This window comes from Cervus elaphus, chromosome 8 (assembly GCF_910594005.1).
Source record: "Cervus elaphus chromosome 8, mCerEla1.1, whole genome shotgun sequence".
NCBI classification, from domain to species: Eukaryota; Metazoa; Chordata; class Mammalia; order Artiodactyla; family Cervidae; genus Cervus; species Cervus elaphus.
Window position 1 is genome coordinate 9,179,219 of NC_057822.1, and position 24,301 is coordinate 9,203,519.

The following is a 24,301-nucleotide window of genomic DNA, read 5'->3' on the forward strand; positions in this document are numbered from 1 at the left end:
GGGCCTCCCAGGTCCTGGCTCTGAGCAAAGCTGGTGGTAGACGTGATTGTGCTGAGGCTGTGCCTGGCGGGCAGGTCGACTGGCAGTCCTATGTGGCACCTTTATTGTGTGACGGTGCATGTGTTTGGATATATGCCCAGCACACACACACACACACACACACACACAACTGTGTTGGACTGTTGGTTTCTAGAGATACTGGGGGTGGGTCAGCCTGCAGTGGGCGTGCATGTGGTGGTGTCCATGACGCGCTTGTGGCCTGGTGTGCACTGCACGTTTGCACGCCAGTCAGTAACAGGGCAGTGCCCTGTGCCCTCCTGCCTGTGCCCCGGCAGCTCAGCTCGGTGTGGGGGTGTCGTGGAAGTGGGTGCCCGGGTGCAGTTCTGCCAGGGCGGGGGCAGGGGCTCTGGTGCAGTGGGAAGTGTCCCTACGTGCTTGTGGTCCTGTGCGCGTCTGGATGCAGGGATCTGCTGGCTGCACGCTGGCCCAGGAGGCGCTGGGCTGGGGCGGCCCCGGGCCCTCCCTCCCCTGGAGCAGCTTAGCCCTCCGGGCAGAAAGAGGAACCTACAGGACAAAGACCCAGGGCCAGGCCCGCCAGCTGGGGCTCGGGTTACGGAGGGGCGGGTGGGCGCCGCCCCCTCCCCTCCGCAGAGCTAGCGCAGCGGGGCTGCCCCGCCAAGAGAGCCTCGCGGAGCAGCCGGTATGGGGCGGGCGGGCGGTTTATTTGGGGCCGGGGGCGGGCAGCGAGGCCCGGCGCACCCGAAGCAGTAGCGTGGCGTTGGGCACTAGGCCCGCGGCCTGCAGTGTGAGCGCGTCGTCGTTGTAGACTGTGGGCGGGAACGTACTGAAGATCTCGAAGGTGGTGGGCTCCACGGCCCTGGGGACAGGGAAGCACGGATCAGGCTGGGTCGTGGGGCTTGAGCCCCACTGCGGTCGCCAGCCGCGCCCCACGCCCACCTGGCCTGTGCGAGCAGGGCGCGCACATCGCCGACCCTGTCTTCCGGCCGCATCATCAGCAGGAAAGCCTGCTCGCCGTTCTCAGACCTGATGCGCAGCATGGAGAGCCGGGGCGCCGGCGACTCCGGAGACTCCCGGCTCCTGTGGACCCAGAGGCCGTCAGTGCTCCCCCGAGGAACCAAGCCCAGCATCCTCACCTCTCCACTCGGCCCTCACCTCGCACGCTCAGCAGCCAAGGCAGGCGTCTCCACCACGATCTCCTGGATCCGGACAGGCAACGGGCAGCAGTTCTGGAAAGCATTGATGGAGTGGACAGAGCCCTGGGCCCTGCCAGAGTCAGGGCCTCCCCCAGCCCCTACAGGGGACGTCTCCCTGCCCAGGGATGGATGAGACCAGTGAGCCAAAAAGGGCCCAGTGCGTAAACCGGGGCCCAAGGAGAGGAAACAGAAGGGAAGCTTGGGGAGGTGGCTCCATCATTCCCTCATTCTAGTGGGGAAGACAGAATCCGACAGACAGCGACCAGGCTGGATGCCTAACCCAACATTTCCCTGGGGAAATGACACCTGAGCTGACTGAAGGATGAAGAGGAGTTCTTAGAAATGGAAGGAGGGGGGACAAGGATATCCCAGATAGCATAGATGAGAGAAGGCTTCTAAGAAGAGGTGATATATTTGAGAGTCTGGAAAATCCCATGGATGGAGGAGCCTGGTAGGCTACAATCCATGGGGTCGCAAAGAGTTGGACACGACTGAGCGATTTCACTTTCTTTCTTAGTTCATGGGGATCAGGCTGAACTGGGAAGAAAGAAAAGGTAAAAGATGGGAAGAGGACCAGGAAGGAATGACAGGCTTTACCTAGGAACCACTGGAGGGTTTCAACAGGGAAGAGCCAAAATCCAATTTGCATTTTTAAAAGGGTACTGAGGCTGCTGGGGAAGGATGGCTGGCAGGGTGGGAGTGGAGATGAAGTCAGTGAGGGGGCCACTACAGTTTTGTCTGGGAGACACGGGAGCCTGGGCTAGGTTGGCAGGGACAGAAATAGAGAGAAGAGATGGATTTGGGAGCAGTTCTGGGGATCGACAGATCTGGCAGGACTTGGCCATGTGTGGTGAAGGCAGAGTGGGGGGTGGAAACAGGTTTGGTACCTTTCACAGGGGGAGAGGAGGGAGGAGCAGCAGGACAGGGAGTGAGAAGAGGGCATGGTGAGTTCTGCGAAGCCCAGGAAGGTGTATTTCAGACTGAACCTCGAGGGGGAGGCCTGGACTTGGGCTCACCCCCAACCTAGAGTCCCCTGACCTGCCCGCTCTTACAGCTCCCACTCCCGTGTTGTGCCAGATGCTCTCTGGTCCCCACTCAGAGCCCTCAGCAGCTCCATCATTTCCAGGAGACAGAGGGACAGCTGGCTGTGAGGGGCTCGTCTCTCCGTGCAGGCCACCCTGAGGGCCCCCCAAGCCTGAGCCTCCAGATTAACCACTGCTCTGGTTGGCTGGGTGAGGGTTGATGGCAACCACACACACACACACACACACACACACACACACACACACAGAGTAAGGCCAGGACACACACACACACACACACACACACACACACAGAGTAAGGCCAGGGGAGCCAGGGCTGGGCTCACCTGCAGGGTGTCCCAGGACACACACACACACACACATAGAGTAAGGCCAGGGGAGCCAGGGCTGGGCTCACCTGCAGGGTGTCCCAGGACACACACACACACACACACACACACACCTGCAGGGTGTCCCAGGACACACACACACACACACACACACACAGAGTAAGGCCAGGGAAGCCAGGGCTGGGCTCACCTGCAGGGTGTCCCGGATCGGGCCCCGAATGTCAATCACCTCGCCTTGTCGGATCACAAATTTGGGGAGCCTGTTCAGAAACTTCTCGGCAGTCATCCTGGAGCCTGTAGAGAAGGCATCGGGGAGCCGTGGTTGGGCGGGGACTGGAGTGATAGTGGAGGCGGCCTGCCTGGAGCTTGTCGGGCACAGCACTCCCATCACCTGGCCCAGCCGCAGGGCTGAGCTCACCTGGATGCTCCATGCTGTCCAAGGGTTTTCGAATCCTCTGCAGGCCTACCACACGGCCCTCACCTGGGAACGGGTCCAGCCCATTCTCTGGGTAGACCTGACTGCGCAGGTCACTCACCTGGCAAGAAGGAAGGGAGACAGCGGCAGGCACAGCTCTTCAGCCCTGGGCTTCATCCCCACCCCTCCGTGCCCAAACAGAGGCCCCAGGAATAGGCCCGCAGGGTGGCCTGACGCAATCCCCATTTTACAGATGAGGAAACTGAGGCCCTGGGAGAGAGCAGGAGAACTGCCATTTGTTCTGCTCTCACCCACCCGATCCTGCGCTCCCTGCAAGCTCCCCTCATCATGCCAGCTGGAGTCACAGTACTGACATCCCCCTCCCAGAGCAGGGGAGGGATGAGGGTGTTTAGGAGAGGGTAAAGCCTGGCTTGGCATGGACTGCCTCGAACACCCCCGGTCATGACTCACGGTAGTTTCCAAGCTGGGCTGACACGCGCTCCCTCACATGCTCGCATTGTGGAACTAACGCACCACCCTCGGGGACACGGCCTCAGGGTGGTCCAGTCACCCTCATCTCGCCGCCCACTGCCCCCACAGCAGGGGGCTGGCTGCACCTCAAGTTCTTTAGTCCCAACATCTGCCTCCTCCCAAGGCACTGCTTTCCACCCCAACCAGGAGGTGCCAGGAGCCCCTGGGGGGAGCCAGGTCGCTTTTGCACAGACACTTCGCGGTCCCCAGTTGGTCCTGGTGTCCTGGACGCGGTGGAGGAGGGTCCTAGGCAGCTGAAGGCTGGGCTTTGAGGCAGCCAGCAGGGGGCGCTGCCTGCCACTCAGCCACCAGCCTTCCCTCCTGCTGCTGCTGCTGCTGGAGCCCCGGGGGTCACCGCAGCCTCCCAGCTCCCTTCCCAGCCTGGTTTCAGGTGCCCTCTCCTTCTGGAGGTCATCAGACGGTGGGAGGAGAAGGAGGATCCCCTGAGGTGGGGCAGCGCCTCTAGATGAGGTCTGAGAAAGCAATCCCACCCCCCCTGCAAAATCCCCACACTGGGAGGGAGTGAGTGGTTCTGGGAGCAGCCCATCACCTTAAAGGGGACGCCATCAGGGTATAGCCGCTGGAGCTCTGAGGGGAAAAAGCCATCCAGTATGTCTCGGAGGCAGCGCTGTGGGGAGAGAGGTAGGATGAGGCCTGGGCTAGACTACACGGTGCCCTGCACCCTGCTTCCTGTCTAGGTGGCAGGCTACGGAGGCCGGCTCCCTCTGTGGATACTACTCTGGAAGTAGAGCCCCAGGGCTTAGGTGGGTAGGGGTGCTTTTGAAGGCTGCGCACGAGTCTGGGATGCTGGGGGAGAGCTGGGCCCGTTTAATGGTGAGCAAGGGGTCGGCCCCCAGAGCAGCTTGAGGGTGCTTGGGCCCGTCTCCCCCTCCCCGTCACTCCTACCTGCGTGGAGGGATCGTGGAAGGGCCTGAAGGGCCCGTCGAACATCACGATGCCATTCCGGTAGAGCCTCAGTGGGATGGGTTCAAGGGTCCGGTGCGGCACTCTGTCGGGCACTGGTATCAACTGGGTGTCGCTGTCTCCCACCAGCTCGCTGAGATCCTTCAGGCTGGCCAGCAGCCTGTCAAAGTCCACCTCGGGGGGAACCAACGAGTCCCCTGGCAAAGCAGATAGACACCCATGAGCCTCTCTTCGGGGCTGCTGTGTGCTCTGGAGCCCTGGTTCCATGGCCCCCTCCCACGCTGGGCAGGGGACTTAGCATCTCTTTAAGTGACCCCCCTGGGGAGGGAGAGGACAGCTGACCTAGATAATACTACTAGCTGTCTTTCAGTGACTATCTGCTTTGTGCTAGGAGTTTACCGTCTATTACCTGGTTCTCTCTTCATACCAACCCTATGCTGTAGGGACTATAAACGCCCCCATTCTCCACATTAGGAAATGAAGGGCTAGAGGTTAAAGGCTGGCCCTGGGACACACGCAGTAAGTGGCAGGAGCAGGCTTGATCCTGGGTCAGATGTGCCCGGCACGGGGTTGGAAGCTAAACGGCACAGTGCAGGGTCCCCAGAGGTCTGAGCTCAAACCCAGCTCTTCCCCTGCTCCCCTCACCCTGGTCAAGTCATTTTACCGCTCTGCACCAGAGCATTCTCTTCTGGAAGGGGATGATAACAGTACGAGGATGGCTATGAGGATCCAAGAGGACCATGTCAGGATTCCAACGAGCACGTGTCTGTCAGCTACTGTTAGCAAGTCTACGGTGCACAAACGGACCTCAGGCCAGGCCAGAGGCTACAGGGCAGGGGTTATTTATCTCCATTTTCCACATGACGAAACAGGCCCACAGAGACAAAAAGTGACTTGCCCCAGGCCACTTGGCAAGTTAGAAGAAGCGGTTGACCTGGAGTCTGTTTTTCCCACCTATCTGCGCCATCAGGAAAGGGAGGTGAGGGTCAGGACAGCCACTGCCCAGAATGGACATGGGACAGACCTTGGCTTGGACATGTATTTCTTGAGTCACAGAGCCCTTTGACAAGCTGCCAGCTTTGGCCTCTGCTTCTGAAGTAGGTTCTCCATATAGCCGTTCCTAAGCTTCATGGGGGTGCCCGTGGGGTGGTGGGGACAGTCAGGACAGGTACCAGTGCAGAAAGGGGGACAGGGCAGGTGGGATGCTGGTGGGGGCAGGCCAGGAGCCTGTTCTGTCTTTGAAGGGATCTAGCCCCCAAGTCAGTCATCTACTAGGGTGGCAAGGCTACAAGATACTGGTGACTGGCGACTGCCCTGGCAGTCCAGTGATTAAGACTCCGGGCTTCCAATACAGGGGGCACGAGTTCGATTCCTGCTAGGGAAACTAAAATCCCACATGCCTGCCACACGGTGCAGCCAAAAGCAAACAAATGAAAACAAACAAACAAACACCGGTGGGCTTTCTGGTCCTTCTTGGAAGCTGTTTTTCACCACGACAGCCAGGGTGTGGCAGGATGTGGGTCAGGATTCTGGGGACCCAGTTCCTTCCCCCACAGAAGTGCAGTGGCTGTATGGGGGAAGTGCAGATGTGGGTGGCCCTATTTCCTGTTGCCTTTGTGGCTACTGAAACGGTAGGCCCCAGCTGGCCTTCCCCTCTCATCTGTCTGCACCTTCTACTGCTGTAGGGGCTGCACCTGCCCCGCCCTCTCCTAGGGTCCCCTGGGGTCCCTGAGATTCCCAGAAAAACTCAGAGAACATCCTGGGTATCCGTTGTATGAGTCAAAACAACATCAAGATACTATTTTCCTTTAACAACTAACTACTTTCAGGATGTCTCGGTAAACCTAAAAATAACAACAGAGAAGCTCATCACTTTCCACGCCTGCCCCTGTCCCTAGCTTCTTACAGATGGGAAAGCGAGGCCCAGGAAGTCACGTGACTTGGCCAGAGGAGGCCACGCAGAGCAGAGCCAAGAGGAGCCGCCTCCTGGGGCCTGGGCTCTTTCAGGGAGCTGATGGGTCGACAGGGGGAAGGCGCAGGCAGAAGGCCAGGGAGGACGCCCAGAAGCAACAAAAGGGAAAAGGACAGTTTGCCAAGGAAATCTCTCCCAGCCAGGACGGAGAAGTGAAAGCAGGGTGGGCTGGCAGGTATCAGATGCTGCAGAAGTGAGACAAGGCGCCCCCAGAGAAGGAAACGCAGCTCTGGACAAACCAGGGCCAAAAGAATAAGGCAGGAAGAGCCAGGCATCACCCTCTCACAGCAGGGAGTGCTCAACAGAAGCCGGGGGGGCCCCCCCACACCTCCCAGCAACCTGGCAGCCAAGTCACATGGGATGAGGCAGGTCAGACAGAGGTCAAGTGGGGCACTTCCTCTCTGAGCTGTGCTTCTCCAGGAAGTTGAGAAGAGGGGCTGCCCTGGTGGCTCAGACGGTAAAGCGTCTGCCTACAATGCGGGAGACCCGGGTTCAATCCCTGGGTTGGGAAGATCTCCTGGAGAAGGAAATGGCAACCCACTCCAGTATCCTTGCCTGGAAAATCCCATGGACAGTGAGTGGAACCTGGTAGGCTACAGTCCATGGGGTCCCAAAGAGTAGGACACGACTGAGCAACTTCACTTTCACTTTTCACTAGACTACGTGCCAAGCCCTGAGAGGCAGGTCTTCCTGCTTCCAGGCCTGAGGAAGTGACACGCCCCAGGTCACGCTGTGTGCAGGGCCCAGGGAACCCTCGGCCTCTGGCCTCAGTGGCCACGCAGGCTGCCTCTCAGTGCTGGATCTTCAGATTCTGCTTATGGCGGGGAGGGGCACAGCGCAGGGAGACCCTCATCCAACTTGTGAGGGCCCATGATTTTACTTCCAGAGGGGAGTGCTGAGGCTCGGAGATGAAGCCCAAGCTCCCCGGGCCCAGCTTCCCAGAGCCTCAGGGCCCCAGCTCTGCATCTGCCATCGGCAGGCTCTGCGGGCTCACACTCTGAAGCCGTACGAGCAGGGCTACCAGTTCCCAGCTGTGGGACCCTGGGCACGTGGGCCAACGTCTCTGGGCCTCAGCTTCCTCTTCTACAGAATGAGGGCACTCACAGGCCCCACTTCACAGGGTTGCTGGGAGGCTCGCAGGAAGTGCCGGGCAGACAGAGCCACTGCGTCACTCACACCCTGCCCTCGCTCATCGCAGGGTTCGGGGCGCTCTCTCACCATCTCTGAGCAGAGGCCCCTGTCAGGAGCCCCTCGTCCCACCCCGAGCCGGAGACCCCGTTCCTCCCGGGCTTCTGGGACCCTTGGGCCCACTCTTGGTCCTTGTCACAGGTTGTCATTTCGCCTGTCTTCCCGGCTACAGTGGCAAGCACATCCAGCCCTGAGCCTGGCCCAGAGACGGCTGCTCAAGAAGCACCGGATCCATTCCTCCACCCATCACCCCGCCATCCAGCAAGCGTGTCCGCGGCAGCCATGCTCTGCCCAGCCTGAGCGGCGTGGCGGTGCCCATGCCCCGGGCTCTGCCTTCCTCAGGCTCAGACTTGAGCGAAGGAGACGGGGAGGCGAACGGTGTCCATGGCATGTGGTTGAGTGCCACCAAGGGGGCTGCGGGGCCCACAGGAGGAGGAGACCCTGCAACCACGCGCGGGCGAGTGGTGGGCCCATCCTGGGCTGGCCCCTCGGGGGGGCCCACCCTCGTGGGAGGCCCAGCTGGCTGCCCTGAAATGCCAGCAGTGCCCGAGGCACCCCGGCAGGCCCGTCCCCGAGCACCCAGGTGAAGGCGGTTGAACAGGAAGCAAACCCACTGTTCCCACACACCTGCAAGCCAGGCCCTGCTCTGGGGACTTTGCCTACAGTTACTCCGCTCTTCAGAGGAACCAGCAGGGAGAAAACAGGCCCCCAGTCTGGTCACCCCTGGCACCACAACCAGCCTGACTCAGCAGGGTCCGACTGCTCGGGCCCATCCCCCTTCATCCCGTGCAGGGGCTCCGACCACCCAGGCCAGGGCACCCAGGCCCTGCATGGGCCCGTCACCTGCATGGACACCTGCCCCTGGCCTTTAGGTCGAGCGAGCCCTGGGTCGGCGCTCTGGAGCACAGCAGGGCCAGAGCGGTAAATGGACACAGTCGCTGGTCACTGCCTGCACATCGCCCCGAGAGGACGCTCCACATACACTGGGGCTCGTGGGGCTTTCCGTGGCCTGGGGGGTGGGGGGTCAATCATGCCATCTCCTCACTTCACAGAGCAGGATGTGGACTCACAGGGGAAAGCGGTCTCCTCGCACAGGGTCCAATCTGACCCACGCCCCCCTCTTCAGCCAGGGCCTTTAAGGCTTTCACTCTAATGCAGGGCCCCAAACCATGCACCCAGGCAGCTGCAGGGCGGCACCATGCCTGGCGCCAAGCAGGCACACTATGCACATTTGCTTGAGCAGGTGGGCTTTGAGCTGAGCTTCAAAGGAGTGGAGAAAAAGGGGGCAGGGCACTTGCGGGGGTGGGGGGCGGTCACAGCACAGGCCTGAGCTGGTGGGAGGTGGCCAGCCTGCCTGAGGTCTAGGCTGACCCAGTTCCAGGGGCTCAAGGGCTGCCTGGGGATGAGTGAAGCCGGCTGCAGCCCCACAGAGGTGGCAGGGTGGCTTCTGGAGTGGAGATGCAGGAGCCTGGGCTTGGGGAAAAGGGTTGGGGAGGTGGGGATGGTAGGAGGAGGGCAGGAACTGGATGAGGGGTTGGAGGACTGAAGCACTCAGAGGGGTGGGGAAAGGGGAGTGAGGACTCAGAGTTGTCCGGAGCTCTCAGCCCTGAGGCGCAGCACCTGACTCGAAGGTGGTTAGGACCTGAGCTGAACGGTGCCTTTCATGTCCCTGCACACCCTGCAGCGCCTGGCATGGCCTCCACGAAGCTTACTGGTGGGACGGGGTGAACGACCTGGCCTGAGGCGAAGCCCTCGCAAGGCTTCCTCTCAAGCCCCTGGGCCCTTCGTTGGCCTAATCGACTGTCCTCCCTAAGGCAAGAGTCCCAGGATCAGCCTGTTTGCCTAATATGGACACCCCAGCTCACCTGTCAGCTGGCCTGCTGCCCCAGGGTCTGTGGGGGGTGGTAGCCAACAGCTGTTGTTTAGTCACTAAGTCGTATCTGACTCTTTTGTGACCCCCATGGACTGTAGCCCTCCAGGCTTCTCGGTCCATGGGATTTCCCCAAGCAAGAAGACAGGAGTGGGTTGCCATTTCCTTCTCCAGGGAATCAGACAGCCCAAGAAATGGGCCAGAGCAACAGGGCCAGCCAGAGACCAGCTTCAGGGACCCCAGGGCCCTGGGGGCAGCAGCAAGCTGGCCCCTGGGGACAAGGCTGTGGGGAGAAGAAGGGAAAAAACCAGGGCAGTCCCTGGGGAAAGAAGCTGCTAGAAATGAGAAACATGTTGTTCATCGGGCAAGAGAGCTAAATTGAGGCCCCTCCATGTTGAAGAATCAAAAGGCAGAAGAAAGAAAGAGGACACAGATGGGGAGCATGTGGCCGGGTGTCTTTCACAAGTGACTTCAGAGCAGCCGTACTTGGAGCAAAAACAAATAACACAGGGGAGGTGGGGGCTGCTCTCTTTTTGAGGGAAAAGGCTGGAATCCACAGAGCCAGGTCCGGAAACCAGCTGTCTGGTCTGACCTCTTCCCCAAAGGAGCAGGGAGGCCCCACTGCCCTGGAGGAAATCTGCCCTCCAACAAGTCCGCAGGGCCACATGAGGCCTGAGCCGGCTCACCACACGAGGTGGGGTGTGTGGGGCGTGTGTGTCTGTGTCTGTGTGTATGCACGCACAGTGCTGGCGGCCTTTGGTCCTAGACCCCAGGGAGGGACATTCTTATAGCTTCCGGCAGTTGCCTGCCAGGTCTCACCTCTCATGGGGCAGAGGTCCTTGGAGACACTCAGCACTCTGCATAGGGTTCAGCTCCTGGCATGGCCTGGGCGCCACACAACCCCCCAGCTTTGCCATGTCCCAAATGGACTGGGCATCTTCCCCACAGCCATGCTCCCCAGGGTCATCCCAGGTTCCTCCTCCCCCCTCTCTAATGTACAGTCAATCATCAAGACCATGGGTACTCTTCCTAAATCTCTGCTCTGCCCCTCCTCATCAGCCCCACCTGTATGCTGGGCAATCATATTATCTTCCAGCCTGGATGTCTGTAACCACCTCCCAATGGGCTCTCAGCCTTTAGTCTTGCCCCTTCCCTCAACAGTCTTCAGACTTAAGTGCCTCCGTTTTTCTCATCTGTAAAGTGGAATCATTCCTGGCCCGTCAAGGCTATTTATAAAAATGCTTTAAATTAGTAAATGTGGTACAAATGGGAAATGATACTTTTGCAAAAAGGGTGAGGGGGGTTTGCCCCGAGACTTAGGGGGATCTGCCCAAAGTGCAGAAGGTGGGATGCTCGTTTTCAGCCTGGGTTTTTTACCCAGCAGGAAACTTATGAAATTAGGACAGGGCAGTTGTCTTCCAGATGGTCCCCTGAGAGCCAAGCTCATGCTCCCATGAGACTGCCACTGCCTTCTGACAGTGGAAAACAATGAGAGCTCCCATCTGTGGACTGACGACCTGCAAGGTCAGTGCCAGGTGCCATGTCCAACTCACTGGCTCCTCATCAACTCCACGGGGAAGAATGAAAGTGCAGGTCACTCAGTCGTGTCTGACTCTTTGCAAACCCATAGACTGTAGCCCACCAGGCTCCTCTGTCCATGGGATTTCCCAGGCGAGAATGCTGGAGTGGGTAGTGGTTCCCTATCCCACCCCCATCTACTGATGAGGAATTGGAGGCTCAGAGAAAGGAACTCGAGTATCCAAATCACACCGGGGCTAGGCGGGAGGGCGGAGGTGAGGACCCAGTGTGAGTGGTCACACTCATATCCTGGTCACACCCAGGATAACAATGACTAACTCCACAGCCTGGAGAACTACCTTCCAGGCAATGATGGAAGAATGGACCAAGCTTTCAGAACCCAGCTAGTTCGATGGCCCCATATCTCTGGAGTACATCCCTCTGGATATTAGCGGTCAAGTTAAAAAGTGGTGGCATCCCACAGAAGTGAGTGGAATCCAATGGTTTGCTACGAATGAACCTGGAGAGGCAGTCTAAAGCAGTGGCTGAGCCCTTGGATTGAGGGGTGGCTTCCGAAGTAGGGGGAGGGCCACAGCTTTTGAATGGGTGACATTTTGTAAACTACGGTGCCTGAGACAAGGGCGGTCTTACTAACATTTTGCATCTCTGGGTCCCTGGAGCCTTTACCAACTTGAGCAAGCAGAGCGTCCGGGGTTAGGTGGTCAGTGTTGGAGGCTGGGGCCTCTCCCTCCTGCCCCCGTGATAGTGGCAAGGCAGGGGAGGCGGGGCGTGAACGAGCTGGTGTCAGGACAGCTGTGGGCCATCCGGAGCTGTTGGAGTTTCCTTTGCAGGAGGGGCCAGGGTGGACCCCGACTCTACCTGGCTTCCAGAACTTCTTGGCCGTCATCCAGTCCCTCTCATCATCCTCCGAGTCTTCCTGGTCTGTGGGCTCGCCCACCCACTGCAAGCCGTAGTCACCGAGGAACCGCTGGGAGGAGAGAAGCGGGAGGCGTCAGGGGACACTTGCTGTCAGCTCAGCCCGTTCCCAGGGAGCAGGTGGCATCGTGCAGCCCCCCACTTCAGGCCTCGGCCGATGGGACCGTGGGGGGATGGGGCCAGGGCCCTGGGCCACTTCCTGGCTGTGGCCTTGGGAGGCCCCTTCTTCTCCTAGAGCCTAAGGCTTCTCCTTGTAAAATGGGAGTTGTCAGGTGAAGCTTGTGAGGATGACTGACATGTCATGTCCTTAGCACAGAGCCTGGCACAAGTAGGAACTCGCTGAAGGCAGCCACGATGGCTGCGGGGGGGCCGTGTGGGTCTGGCCCGAGTGTGAGGAGGGGCAGGAACGCCTCGCTCTGCAGGCGCAGAGGTATGCCCACCCGCATGTGGCCTCTCCAGGGCTGGCCTCACAATCCTTTGCCACCGGAGGAGTTCCGAGTCGCCCATACTTCCTGGTGCTGCTTCCTCATCCCCACGCCTCTCCTCCACCCACTCCCGCCGGGCCTCCAGCTCCACAGCTCACTGCAGCCCCTTGCACACAGCCACGTGCCCAGTGCTTAACCAGCAGGCACACTTCTCTGTTCCTCTCCTGCGACGCATGCTCTTCCTTTGCAGTTTCAGGTTTCTAGCCACTTAAAAGACCTCCCACAGGCATCTCAGACTCAAAATGAACTGGCCCAAACAGTCATGACTCCCAAAAATCGTTCTCTCTCAGCCTTCTTGGTCAGTGGCGCTGGCTTCCTCCATCACCTGATCCTCTGCCTGCCTGCCCCCCAGGACCCCCAAGGCCTGTGGCACCAGTGCCAAAGCAGACTTGAGTCCTCCATCCTCTCTGCTCCCTCCCCTGGGCCAAGCCACGGCCCTCTTCCTCCTGGACCGCCCAAACTGCACGTCCGCCTGCCTTCCCCGGCCCACTCCTCCCCCTGAAACCTGCCTACAGTTTCCCACACTCCGGGACTCTGCTCCCCACTGTGCCCGGCTGTGAGATGTGGTCCCTGTGGCCTCTCCCCCTCCTCCCTTTTTCGCTCCCCACAGCTCCCAGTCATGAGCCCGAGCCCAAGTCGGCGTGGCAGGAGGAGGTGGAGGCTTTCTTCTGTTCGTCTTGGATCCTCTTTTCCCTCATCCTCTGTATCTCTTGTCCAACGTCACCCCTCAGAGTGGCCCAAATCCTGGCTAGTCTCTGTTGCATCACCCCTTGAACTATTTCAGCGTACTCTGTACTTGTGTCTTATGCATGTACTTGTGTCTTATGTACTTGTGTACTTTGTCTGTCCCCTCTAGACTGTCAGCCCCATGAGGGCAGGGCACATAGGAAAGACTTCAGATGAGTTTCCTAAATTAAGGAAGCAATAGATGCGTGACCAGTGTGAAGGCGGGAGCCCCAGTGCCCTCTGCCCTGAGCGGACAGCCCTCGCCCCTGTGGTGGCGGCTCAGCGAAGCTGCATGGGCTGCGGGCAGTCTCCCAGCAGGCTGCTCGGGGAGCGGCTGCGCACCCACAGCTCCAGGTAGGAAGAGCCCTCAGCGGCAGCTGTGGCTTGGGAGTTTGCATCTGTGCTCTTAAATTCGGCTGGGGCTTTGGAGAGCAACTCTGTGGAGAGGAGACCTCAGGAAGAGCTTCTGACAGGGCTGGTGAGGGAGTTGGGGTTGGGGGGCGGCGCTGAGGAAGCCTGTGTGCCCAGGACCCTCCTTGGAGCCTAGGGTCCCTCCGGTTCAAGCCTTGCTATATGAGTGGGGGCAAGACAGGTGACCCCGAGTGAGTGCAATGCTACATCCAGAGGCAGGGAACGGCGACGACCGACACAGCAAACACACATGGCCAGGGCCCGCGCCGGCCGCGCCCAACAGGACAAAGCGTCCTTCCCTCCCTCCCTCGTGGAGTCCGTGGTCCCCCAGGGAAGAAAACGTGTGGTTCTAAGAAAGCCCAGGAGGGAGAACCTGCCCAGGTCAGGGTTCAAGGGGGTCCCCTAGGGAAGGGCCTCCCGCCTCAACCTGAGACTTTAAGAGGATGAGTGAAAACTCACCAGGGGAAGGTGGAAAAAAACCATTTCAGGTGGAAGGAATGGCATTGGACCAAGGTCCTGAGAGGGGAAAGAGCTTGACAGACCCACAGAACCCAAGGCAGGCCCCGCCGTGGCCGGAGGAGAGTGGTTCAAGACGAAACTGAGGAAGCGGGGAGGGGCCCTGTGTGGGGTGTGTGCTGAGGAGACCCCAGAGAAGCAGGCTCTGACCCTGGGTCTGGGGGCAGACAGCCCTGGGCCTGCCGCTCCCTCACCTCCATCTCCCCAACCTGCCGCTGCAGCTTCGCGCACACCGTCTCCAGCTCCTCCTGCCGCTGCAGGCTCACCTTGCCTTCAGGGGGCGGGGGGGAAAGACAGGAGGGGTTCCATGGTCCCTGCACCCAGGCTGCCAGGCCGCTCGCTTCTGGCTTTGACCAGCCCTTCGGCCCGAGGCTTACCTGGTGAAGCTGCCCCTCTGAAAACTCAAGGGATTTCCCCGAGAACCACCTCCTGGCCCCTTCCCCTGACCTTGAAGAGGGGCTCCCTGGGCTCTCAGGAGGCCACCAACCTCCATCCTCCCACCCCCCTCCCCCAGAGCAAGGCTCCTGGGGGGCGGCATTTCCTCCAGGCTTTTCTGTACTCAGGGCTGGGCTAGAGCTGTGCCCAGGAGACTCGGTCCCACACAGAAGGGCACCGTCCCGGGTGTCACCGCTCCTCTCTGGGCTCCATTGTCCAGACCACCCCCCAACCAGGACTCAGCCAGCTGCTCTGGAGCCCTGATGCTCAGGGGTCACCAGCCCCAGGGGAGGTGCAGGGACCCCAGGGAAGGTGCAAGGCTGAGCTGGCCAGCCTGCAGAGATGGCCTCTTACCCTGGTGCTCCTCGAGGGTCTCCACCAACTCCTCCAAGGCCTGTATCTTCCGAGTCTGCAGCAAGGAGGTGGGAGGGGAGAGGGCCTGGTGGCTTCCAGAGCCCACGGGAGCCCCTTCCGGATGGGAAGAGCCTGCTTGAAGCCCTTGCCCCACCCTGGGCACAGCCACCGCTCCTGTATCTCAGATGAGCCCTTTTGTGGCTCCACCGAGGTGGGGGAAGGGTGTGGGGCACCCCTCAAGTGCCCAGCATTCAGCAGCCACTTCTGCCACCCAACCTCAGGGTGAAGGCCTGGCTCGGAGGTGAAGACCTCGAGGCTCCGTGCTCAGGTCACAGGGACCCACATCAGTCCCAGGCCAGAGGTGGGAGGTCTGGTCAGGGAGATGGTTTGAGAACCCATCGTTTCTGGCCTACTGCAAGAGTAGCCTCACTAGCCTCCCCAGTCCGGGCCCTTCCGCCCCTCAGACCAGACCCTGGCCCTCTGCCCGCTGGGGCCCCACCTTGAACAGTATCTCGTCAGTCTGGACCTTCACCTGCTGTTCCAGATCCCGCAGTTTCCGTGTCAGGGTGGCCACCAGCTCCGAGTCATGGTACACGGGGACTGCCAATCAGACAAGGTCCTCAAACCCGGCCTAGAGCTGAGGCTGATGGGGTGGGGGTCCAGAGGATGGGGTAGAGATCCCCAAATGTGGAAAGAGGCGTGCTAACAGCAGCTGCCACCTAGACTGTTGCCTGCCAGGCTCCTCTGTCCATGGGATTCTTTAGGCAAGAATCCTGGAGTGGGTTACCATGCCCTCCTCCAGGGGATCTTCCCGACCCAGGGATGGAACCAGGGTCTCCTGCAGGCAGATTCTCTACCTTTGGAGCCACCAGGGAAGCCCCTAGACAACGGGGACTGTCCTGAACACGCTTCACGTGTCAGCTCTTCTGAGGAAATGAGCTGCTTTGGGAATCTGAGGCACAGAGATTCAGTAATGCACTCAAGACGTACAAAGAAGTGGTACAACATCCGGGTCCCATTACGAACAGTGTTGAAAAGTTCACCCTCAGCTGAATTACACGTCTAATCTCACCCCTAATTCACAGGCAGTACAGAGGACAGAGGAGCAAGTTAACGGCACTGAGATAAGTCACAACGGGGCCCATCCTGCGGGCAGGTGGCCTGGACTCTTCCAAAAGCATCATTGTTTAAAAGAGGCAGGGACTCTGCTCTGCAGAAGCACAACAGTCAGATGTCCGGCATGACCCTCACATAGAACCCAAGTCGGGACAATAAAGCTGTGGGAGAAATTTTGTAACACTGGGATGTCACAGTTACTGAGTTGTTCATGTTCTGAGGTGTGATCACAGCATCCTGGTTATGTATTTCCTTGCTCCTAGAAGATGCACAGGGACGTACGTAGAGTTGCACTGTCACGATATCTGTGACTGATTTCTAAATGGTTCACCCAAAAAAATACACTTGTGTTCATTCTGACGTGTATATGGAGAGAAAGCAAGCATGGCAAAATGTCACTTGTTACTGAATACAGAAGGAGGATGTGTGAACGTCTGCTGCACTTTTTCACCTTTTCTGTTGGCTGACAATGTTTTAAATTAGGGACTTCCCTGGTGGCCCCAGGGTTAAGAATCTGCCCTGCAATGCAGGGGACATGGGTTCAATCCCTGGTCAGGGAACTAAGATCCCACATGCCGCAGTACAACTAAGCCCACGGGCAGCAACTACTGAGCCCGAGGTGCCAGCCACAGCCTGCCCTGGGGCTTGAACAGACCTCCTGGGCTAAGGACCGGGCCCATGTGCAGCTTCATTCCAAGCCAAGCTCTGAACAGGTCTGGGGTGCAGGCACGTGCCCACAGTCAGCCAGGAGCAGAAGCAGCTGCCTCTGACCCAGCAGGCAGGAGGAGAGGCCATGCCTCTCACAGCCTCTCACTGGGGTCCTTCCTGCCGGGGACTCAGGCCCCTCGGGCGTCTGCACTCACCTTGCCTACTGACAGGGGCACCTATGCCACCATAGCAGGACGGGACAGAGATCCTTTCTTCCGAGCCGTGAGCGTCATTCAGCATGTCTACCTCATCTTCTGCAGACAGGGATGCCCGGGTCACTGCTGGGGCTGAGGCCCTGGGCCTTGGGCGAGATGAAGCAGCCTGTACTGTGTCCCCCTGTCTCCTCCCCAGCCCCCGTGTATGAGGAGAGAAAACTTGGGATGCTGGAGAGCAAGGATCCAACCAGAACAGGCCTCTTCTTGTTCTTCCAGCCTGGCTCCTGGGGGGCCCTGGGTGGCCAAAGCCTGCATCAGAGTCGGGGCTAAAGCGGGGTTGGGATGCAAAGGTCTGAGCCTGCAGGAGGCAAGGCAGCCATATGCAGACTGGGCTTCAAGGAGAAAAGGCTGTAATGGGCTGGAGGTGGCTGTCAGGGGGCGGCAGGTGGGGGTCTGGCGCCCTCATGGCCCACCCCAGAGTGAGCGGAGGGATTCCATCGTTAGTTAGGACATCCCTGTTCAGGGTGTGGGGTCTCCTAATCTGAGAGCCGCGGGTAGCACTATAGCTGGCCAGCCACCCTGACTGACAAGGCAGTTCACCATGCTCTTTCTCTCCATCCGCCCAACTGCAAGGACGTGAGGAGGGCCCGAGGGCCAGAGCCCACACTTACCATTTCCGTAGATTTTTATCCCCCGCCTCCTGGGAACGGGCAGGAAGGAGAAGGAAGACAGACAAGTTAGGACCCCCTGGACTGCCATGGGGGGGTGGGGGGCTTTGGCACCAGGTTATCCCCCCTTCAAGCCTAAAAACAGATGCCTCATGAGGACATCCACCCCCAAATCCCATCCTGGGCAGGGGGTGAGCCAAGAGGCAGGCGTCAGGGTATCTGACTCCTCCCGACGGAGACAGATGGGCAAGAGTTGAAGGGCAGAGTCTTGGGGAGAGGACCACAAGAGTCCCCAAGCCCAGGGACCCAGCCCCAGCTCTGCTCTGAAATGGCTGCAGGACCCCAAGCCTGTCACTTAACTTCTCTGGACCCCCTTGGCCATGACATGGATGACTCAAAGTGGGGGTCAGAAGAACAAGGACAGAGGTTAAAAAAAAAAAAAATGCTTTGCAAAGATGAAAGCGACAGACGATGACTAGGATTCCCTTCACTGAGAGTCCAGCATGTGATGTGGCCGGGCCCAGAATGGTTGGGCCATCAGTGTCTGCAGAACTAATTCATGAACAACGAACAAATGGAAGGATGCCGAACTACCACACAGGCCACACCTCACCGGAGGGCACAGCCCAGTGTGTGCTTAGACACATGGACAACCTCCCGGAAGAAGGGACAAGAAAGAAAAGGTGGCCAGGGAAAGATACATCACTTCTTATTGCTTCCCCAAGATGCTAGGAGTCAATCTCTGAGCTCATGGGAGGGGCCAGGAGGAGGCAGGGGCATGGACACAAAGACCCCAAGAGGCTGGCTCCTTACCCAGGATTTACAGGCTCCGACTGTAGAGGCACTCTCCGGATCTTGCCAAGGGAGGCCAAAGGTGAGCTCATATTTCTACTTCTAGATTCTAGCCGTCAGGAACCCCCTGAGAAGAAAGAAGTCAGCCCTTGGGGACAGTCACCGAGGACCAGGGAGCAGCCTGAAACCTGCTCTTCCCTGCCTACTTTTCCGAGGAGAGAGCACTGCCCAGGGAGCGGTGCCCCTCATGTCTTCCCACGGCCCCTGCAGAAGTTTCTGGAGGCAACCTGGCCTCGGAATCCCATGCTTGATGTTCACCTGCTCCGCTGGATATCTAGCTCTCTCTGCTCCTGGAGGCCTCTGGCCTAGCAGTACCCGAGAAATGGGCAATTGGGTCAGATGGGGGCAGAGGCTGGCCACTCAACTGGGACTTCCCCAGACCTCCATCCCCGGCACAAGACCACCCAGGTGGCCAGGGGCTTCTGTCCATCTATCAACGACCTGGTCATCACAAAGCTGATCATCACAAAGCCAGGGTGTCCCTCCTCTCCTACCAGAACCAGGTGCCACCTCCAACATCCCAGAGCCAGAGAGGGCAACCCCAAGGCAGGGTTCTACCAAGACACTGTGCACACGGCAGAAAGTCGAGACGCGGGCTCTGGGAAGGGTCTACCACCCACCAGTACGGTCTGTGCCTCAGTTTCCTGCAGCATAAAGTGGGGATGGTAACAGTACCAGCCAGGCAGGGGTAACACGTAAAACACCTAGCCCAGGGCCACGCGCAAAGCAATTACTCAAAAATGTAAATTGTGACTGCTGATGTTATTAGCACATAGAAGGCCCTCATAAATGTTTGCTTCCCTTCCTTTCCTCTTCCTTCAGGAAAGATGAATGAACATCAGCGATGCAATTAAAGGTCACTATTCAGTGAATTAAGTATATCATGTGGCCGATATCTAGACATCTTAGTCAGACGACCTCCACTAGATCCTGAATCAAGTCTTTAGTTCCACTTTGGAAATGTGTGGCACTGGCCTCCACCCTGCCTCCTGAATTTTCCTGGAAGCAGGGAAGGGGACCTGCATCACCAGGAGGCAGCTTCCTTGGTCTTGATTCTGAAGTTTGGGACTCATGCCCTGCCCTCACTCAGAGGTGCTCTCCAAGGACCAGGCCCAGAGTCCCCTCACCCCCATCACCCAGCATCCAGCCTCCCCAATCTGCCCCCAGCCTACCTAGTTCCTGCCACCTTGCCCGGGCATCCTCGGGGTTTGTGTGGCCAAGTGTGATAGCCCCTGTGGCTCCCTGCACCAGTCTCCAAACAGTGCCAGAGGGATCTTCTTACATACAAAGCTGACAGGTCACTTCCCTGCTAAATACTCCCAATGGCTCCTTCTCACCCACAGGAAAAAAAAAATTCAAAATTCCAGACTTCCTTCCTGGGAGCTGACTGTGGCAAGATCATGAACTCCTTATTGCAAAATTCAGACTTAAGTTGAAGAAAGTAGGGAAAACCACTAGACCATTCAGGTAGGACCTAAATCAAATCCCTTATGATTATACAGTGGAAGTGACAAAGAGATTCGAGGGATTAGATTTGATAGACAGTTCTTGAAAACTATGGACGGAGGTTCATGATAATATACAGGAGGCAGTGATCAAGACCATCCCCAAGAAAAAGAAATACAAAAAGGCAAAATGGTTGTCTGAGCAGGTCTTACGAATAGCTGAGAAAAGAAGAGAAGCTAAAGGCAAAGGAGAAAAGGAAAGATAAACCCATTTGAATGCAGAGTTCCAAAGAATAGCAAGGAGAGATAAGAAAGCCTTCCTCAATGATCAATGCAAAGAAATAGAGGATAACAATAGAATGGGAAAGACTAGAGATCTCTCCAAGAAAATCAGAGATACCAAGGGAACATTCCATGCAAGGATGGGCTCAATAAAGGGCAGAAATGGTATGGACCTAACAGAAGCAGAAGATATTAAGAAGAGGTGGCAAGAATACACAGAACAACTATACAAAAAAGATCTTCATGACCCAGATAATCATGATGGTGTGATCCCTCATCTAGAGCCAGACACCCAGGAATGCGAAGTCAAGTGGGTCTTAGGACTCATCACTATGAACAAAGCTAGTGGAGGTGATGGAATTCCAGTTGAGCTATTTCAAATCCTAAAAGATGATACTGTGAAAGTGCTGCACTCAATATGCCAGCAAATTTGGAAAACTCACCAGTGGCCACAGGACTGGAAAAGGTCAGTTTTCATTCCAATTCCAAAGAATGGCAATGTCAAAGAATTTTCAAACTACCGCACAATTGCACTCATCTCACATGCTAGTTCAGTAATGCTCAAAATTCTCCAATCCAGACTTCAACAGTATGTGAACCGTGAACCTCGAGATGTTCAAGCTGGTTTTTGAAAAGGCAGAGGAACCAGAGATCAAGTTGCCGACATCCGTTGGATCATTGAAAAAGCAAGAGAGTTCCAGAAAAACATCTACTTCCGTTTTATTGGCTACGCCAAAGCCTTTGACTGTGTGGATCACAACAAACTGTGGGAAATTCTTCAAGAGATGGGAATACCAGACCACCTTACCTGCCTCCTGAGAAATCTGTATGCAAATCAAGAAGCAACAGTTAGAACTGGACATGGAACAACAAGACTAGTTCCAAATTGGTAAAGGAGTAGTCAAGGCTGTATATTGTCACCCTGCTTATTTAACTTATATGCAGAGTACATCATGTGAAATGCCAGGCTGGATGAAGCACAAGCTGGAATCAAGATTGCCAGGAGAAATATCAATAACCTCAGATATGCAGATGACACCACCCTTACGGCAGAAAGTGAAGAAGAACTAAAGAGCCTCTTGATGAAAGTGAAAGAGGAGAGTGAAAAAGTTGGCTTAAAACTCAACATTCAGAAAACTAAGATCATGGCCTCTGGTCCCATCACTTCACGACAAATAGATGGGAAAACAATGGAAACTGTGAGAGACTATTTTTTTGGGCTCCAAAATCACTGCAGATGGTGGCTGTAGCCATGAAATTAAAAGACACTTGCTTCTTGGCAGAAAAGCTATGACCAACTTAGACAGCATATTAAAAAGCAGAGGTATTACTTTGCCAACAAAGGTCCATCTAGTCAAAGTCGTGGTTTTTTCAGTAGTCATGTATGGATGTGAGAGTTGGACTATACAGAAAGCTGAGTGCCAAAGAATTGATGCTTTTGAACTGCGGTATTGGAAAAGACTCTTGAGAGTCCCTTGGACTCCAAGGAGATCTAACCAGTCACCCTAAAGGAAATCAGTCCTGAATATTCATTGGAAGGACTGATGCTGAAGCTGAAGCTCCAATACTTTGGCCACCTGATGTGAAGAACTGACTCACTGGAAAAAACCTTGATGCTGGGAAAGATTGAAGGCAGGAGGAGAAGGGGACAAAAGAGGATGAAATGGTTGGATGGCATCACTGACTCGATGGACATGAGTTTCAGTAAGCTCTGGGAGTTGGTAATGGACAGGGAAGCCTGGCATGATGCAGTACATGGGGCCACAAAGAGTCAGACACGACTGAGCGACTGAACTGAACCGAACTTGGTGGTCCAATGGTTAAGAATCTGCCTGCCAACGCAGGGGTCAGGGTTGCATCCCTGGTCCAGGGAGGTATCTAATCCCTGCCGTAGAGTAACTAAGCCCACAAGCCACAACTACTGAGCCTGCACCTTAGAGCCTGTGCTCTGCAACAAGAGAAGCCACTGCAATGAGGAGCCTGAGAACTGCAACTAGAAAGTAGCCATGAGCAGTAACGAAGACCCAGCATGGCCAAAAATAAATATGAATTAAAAAAAATATTTAAAAAAAAGATGCTATGGAAAAACCAGAATGCACTTTAAAAAAAAAAGTGGAATCAAATAACCTTTTTTTAAAAAAAAAAAAAATAGCTTTATTGAAGTATAATTCACATACTTAACTCTTTTAAAGTATACAATCCCTTGGCTCTTAGAATATTCATATATTCAGAGTTGTGTAACCACCATCACAATCAATTTTGGAACATATTCATCATACTAGAAAGCCCCAGGCACTGTGCTTTCAGCGGCAAAACTGCTCTGCATGAACTCCCACCAAACCTGATTATCCCTCCCTTCTCCAAATTCTCATCACCATAATGACTCCTCAAAAGAAACTGGTCAAAAAGACAGAAATTACAAGCATTGGCGAGGATGAGGGGAAATCAGAAGTTTTGTTGGAATGCAAATGGTGCAGTTGCTGAGGAAAACAATTTGGCAGTCCCTCTAAAGGTTAAACAGTTATCTTATGGCCCAGCAATTCCATGCCTAGGTGTATACCCAAGAAAAATGAAAACTCACATCCACAGAAATCTGTGTATCTGTTCATAAGCAGCATTATTCGTAATAGCCAAAAACTGGAAACAACCCAAATGTTCATCAACCAATAAGTGGATAAACAAATATGGTATATCCTTACAATATTATTTGGTTAAAAAGAAAAAAGAAATGAAATACACACTACAGTGTCAATGGACCTTGAAAACATGTTAAGGGAAAGAAGTCAGTCACAAAAGACCACCAACTGTTAGGATTCCACTTATATGAAAAGTCCAGAATGGGCAAATCTATAGAGACAAGAAAGATTTGTGGTTGCCTAAGGCTGGAGGTGTTAGGGAGAACTGGGGAGAGGGAGATGCTAAAGGTACAGGGTTTCCTTTGGGGCTGATGAAAATGTTCTAAAATTTGATTGCAGTTAGTACTCTGTGAATACTAAAAACAACTGAAGTTTACATTTTAAAGAGGCGAAGTATCTAGTATGTGTATTGTATCTCAATAAAGCTATCATAGGGGAAAAAAAGGACCTGGTCTCCAAACCAAACCCAACATCTTCCCTCGAAATAAGCTCCTCCCGCTTCCCCTTTCTGAATAGTACCCTATTATCCAAACAAAAAATTTCCCTTCTTTTTCCCCTCTAATCCCATCAGTTCCGGAATCCTGCAGGGTAAACCCTGCACGTTTCTCACACAAAGCTTCTCCTCCCGTGGCCCCCTGTTGGCCATCCTAGTGGGACTCTCTCTGCCCTTCTTTGGGGCTGTCACAATGGCCCCAAACTGACTTCCCTGCTTCCGATCTCACTCCAGGCCAATCCAACACACAGTCTACAGATCAATTTTCCCATGTGATCATAGGAGACCCCGGAGGACAACGGCTGTTCCTTCCCTTCAGCCTGGGGACTTCTTAAGCGAAGAAGGGCTGTTGTGTCTCCTCCCTCAGACTGGGAACCCTGGGGTCTAAGCCACGTCTATTCCCCTCACTTTGGGTTTTTTCTGGGGGCGGGAGACTGTCTTCCTCCTCAAGCCGGAGGCGGCTAAAGGTTAGACTGCCTGCCTCTTCAGACTGAAGCTTTGAGAGTCAAATTGGTCTTCCAACAGGTCCCAGTGCTCTCCAGCGCGGACATGGGCCAGCAGGCTGCACACCTTCTTTCCCTAAATCTCAGCTGGAAGCGCTCACCACGCGACTTCTAGCACCAGACCCGCCCTGGAAGCTCCGTCGCCAAACCCCTGCCTCCGCCCGTAGCCGTGGTAGGCGGCGGCCTGAATCTGCTCCCAGGCGCGGGGAGTCTACTGGAGGGGCCGGGATGTGGAGCTCGCATGTCCTCGAGGCTCTCGCGGTGAGGGCCCCAGCCTGTGTGAGAGGGACTCCACGAGCAGAAAGGTCTGGGGCCTTTCTGTAACTCACCACGCAGGCCACAGAACCACCCGCGGCGCCGCCATCTTGTTGTCACACGGTTTCCCAGGCGACCAGGACCCGTGCGCTTCTCATTGGCTAATCCTTGAGGAGTCCCTGAGCAACCAGGAGGCAGCGGAGGCGGGTACAGCCGTCTCTGCTCGAATTCTATTGGCCCACGAAGTCCAAACTCATCGGGGAATACTGCAAATCCCAGAATCCACCGCTCTGAGCGGACTCGGGGTTTAGGGAAACTTGC

General features: G+C 56.3%; 1 protein-coding gene across 3 annotated transcripts; it reads right to left on the minus strand.

Moving 5' to 3' along the window:
• Window positions 1-46: 46 nt before the first annotated feature.
• On the minus strand, window positions 47-24,141 carry UBXN11 (UBX domain protein 11). 3 transcript variants are annotated; one of them, XM_043909338.1, is made up of 15 exons: window positions 24,055-24,141; window positions 18,328-18,433; window positions 17,518-17,546; window positions 16,847-16,945; window positions 15,400-15,467; window positions 14,868-14,922; window positions 14,273-14,349; window positions 11,884-11,992; window positions 4,439-4,653; window positions 4,083-4,160; window positions 3,005-3,122; window positions 2,777-2,880; window positions 1,174-1,247; window positions 958-1,098; window positions 47-877 (listed from the first exon to the last, which is right to left on the minus strand). In XM_043909338.1, exons 2-15 carry the CDS (start codon window positions 18,396-18,398, stop codon window positions 721-723), a joined length of 1,395 nt encoding a protein of 464 aa, XP_043765273.1. In that variant the 5' UTR covers window positions 18,399-18,433; window positions 24,055-24,141; the 3' UTR covers window positions 47-720. The 3 variants fall into 3 exon arrangements, with proteins under 3 accessions (XP_043765273.1, XP_043765272.1, XP_043765274.1); XM_043909337.1 differs by having other exon boundaries at window positions 15,367-15,467; window positions 24,055-24,140; XM_043909339.1 differs by lacking the exon at window positions 24,055-24,141 and having other exon boundaries at window positions 15,367-15,467; window positions 16,847-16,992; window positions 18,328-18,434.
• Between the last annotated feature and the right edge of the window lie 160 nt (window positions 24,142-24,301).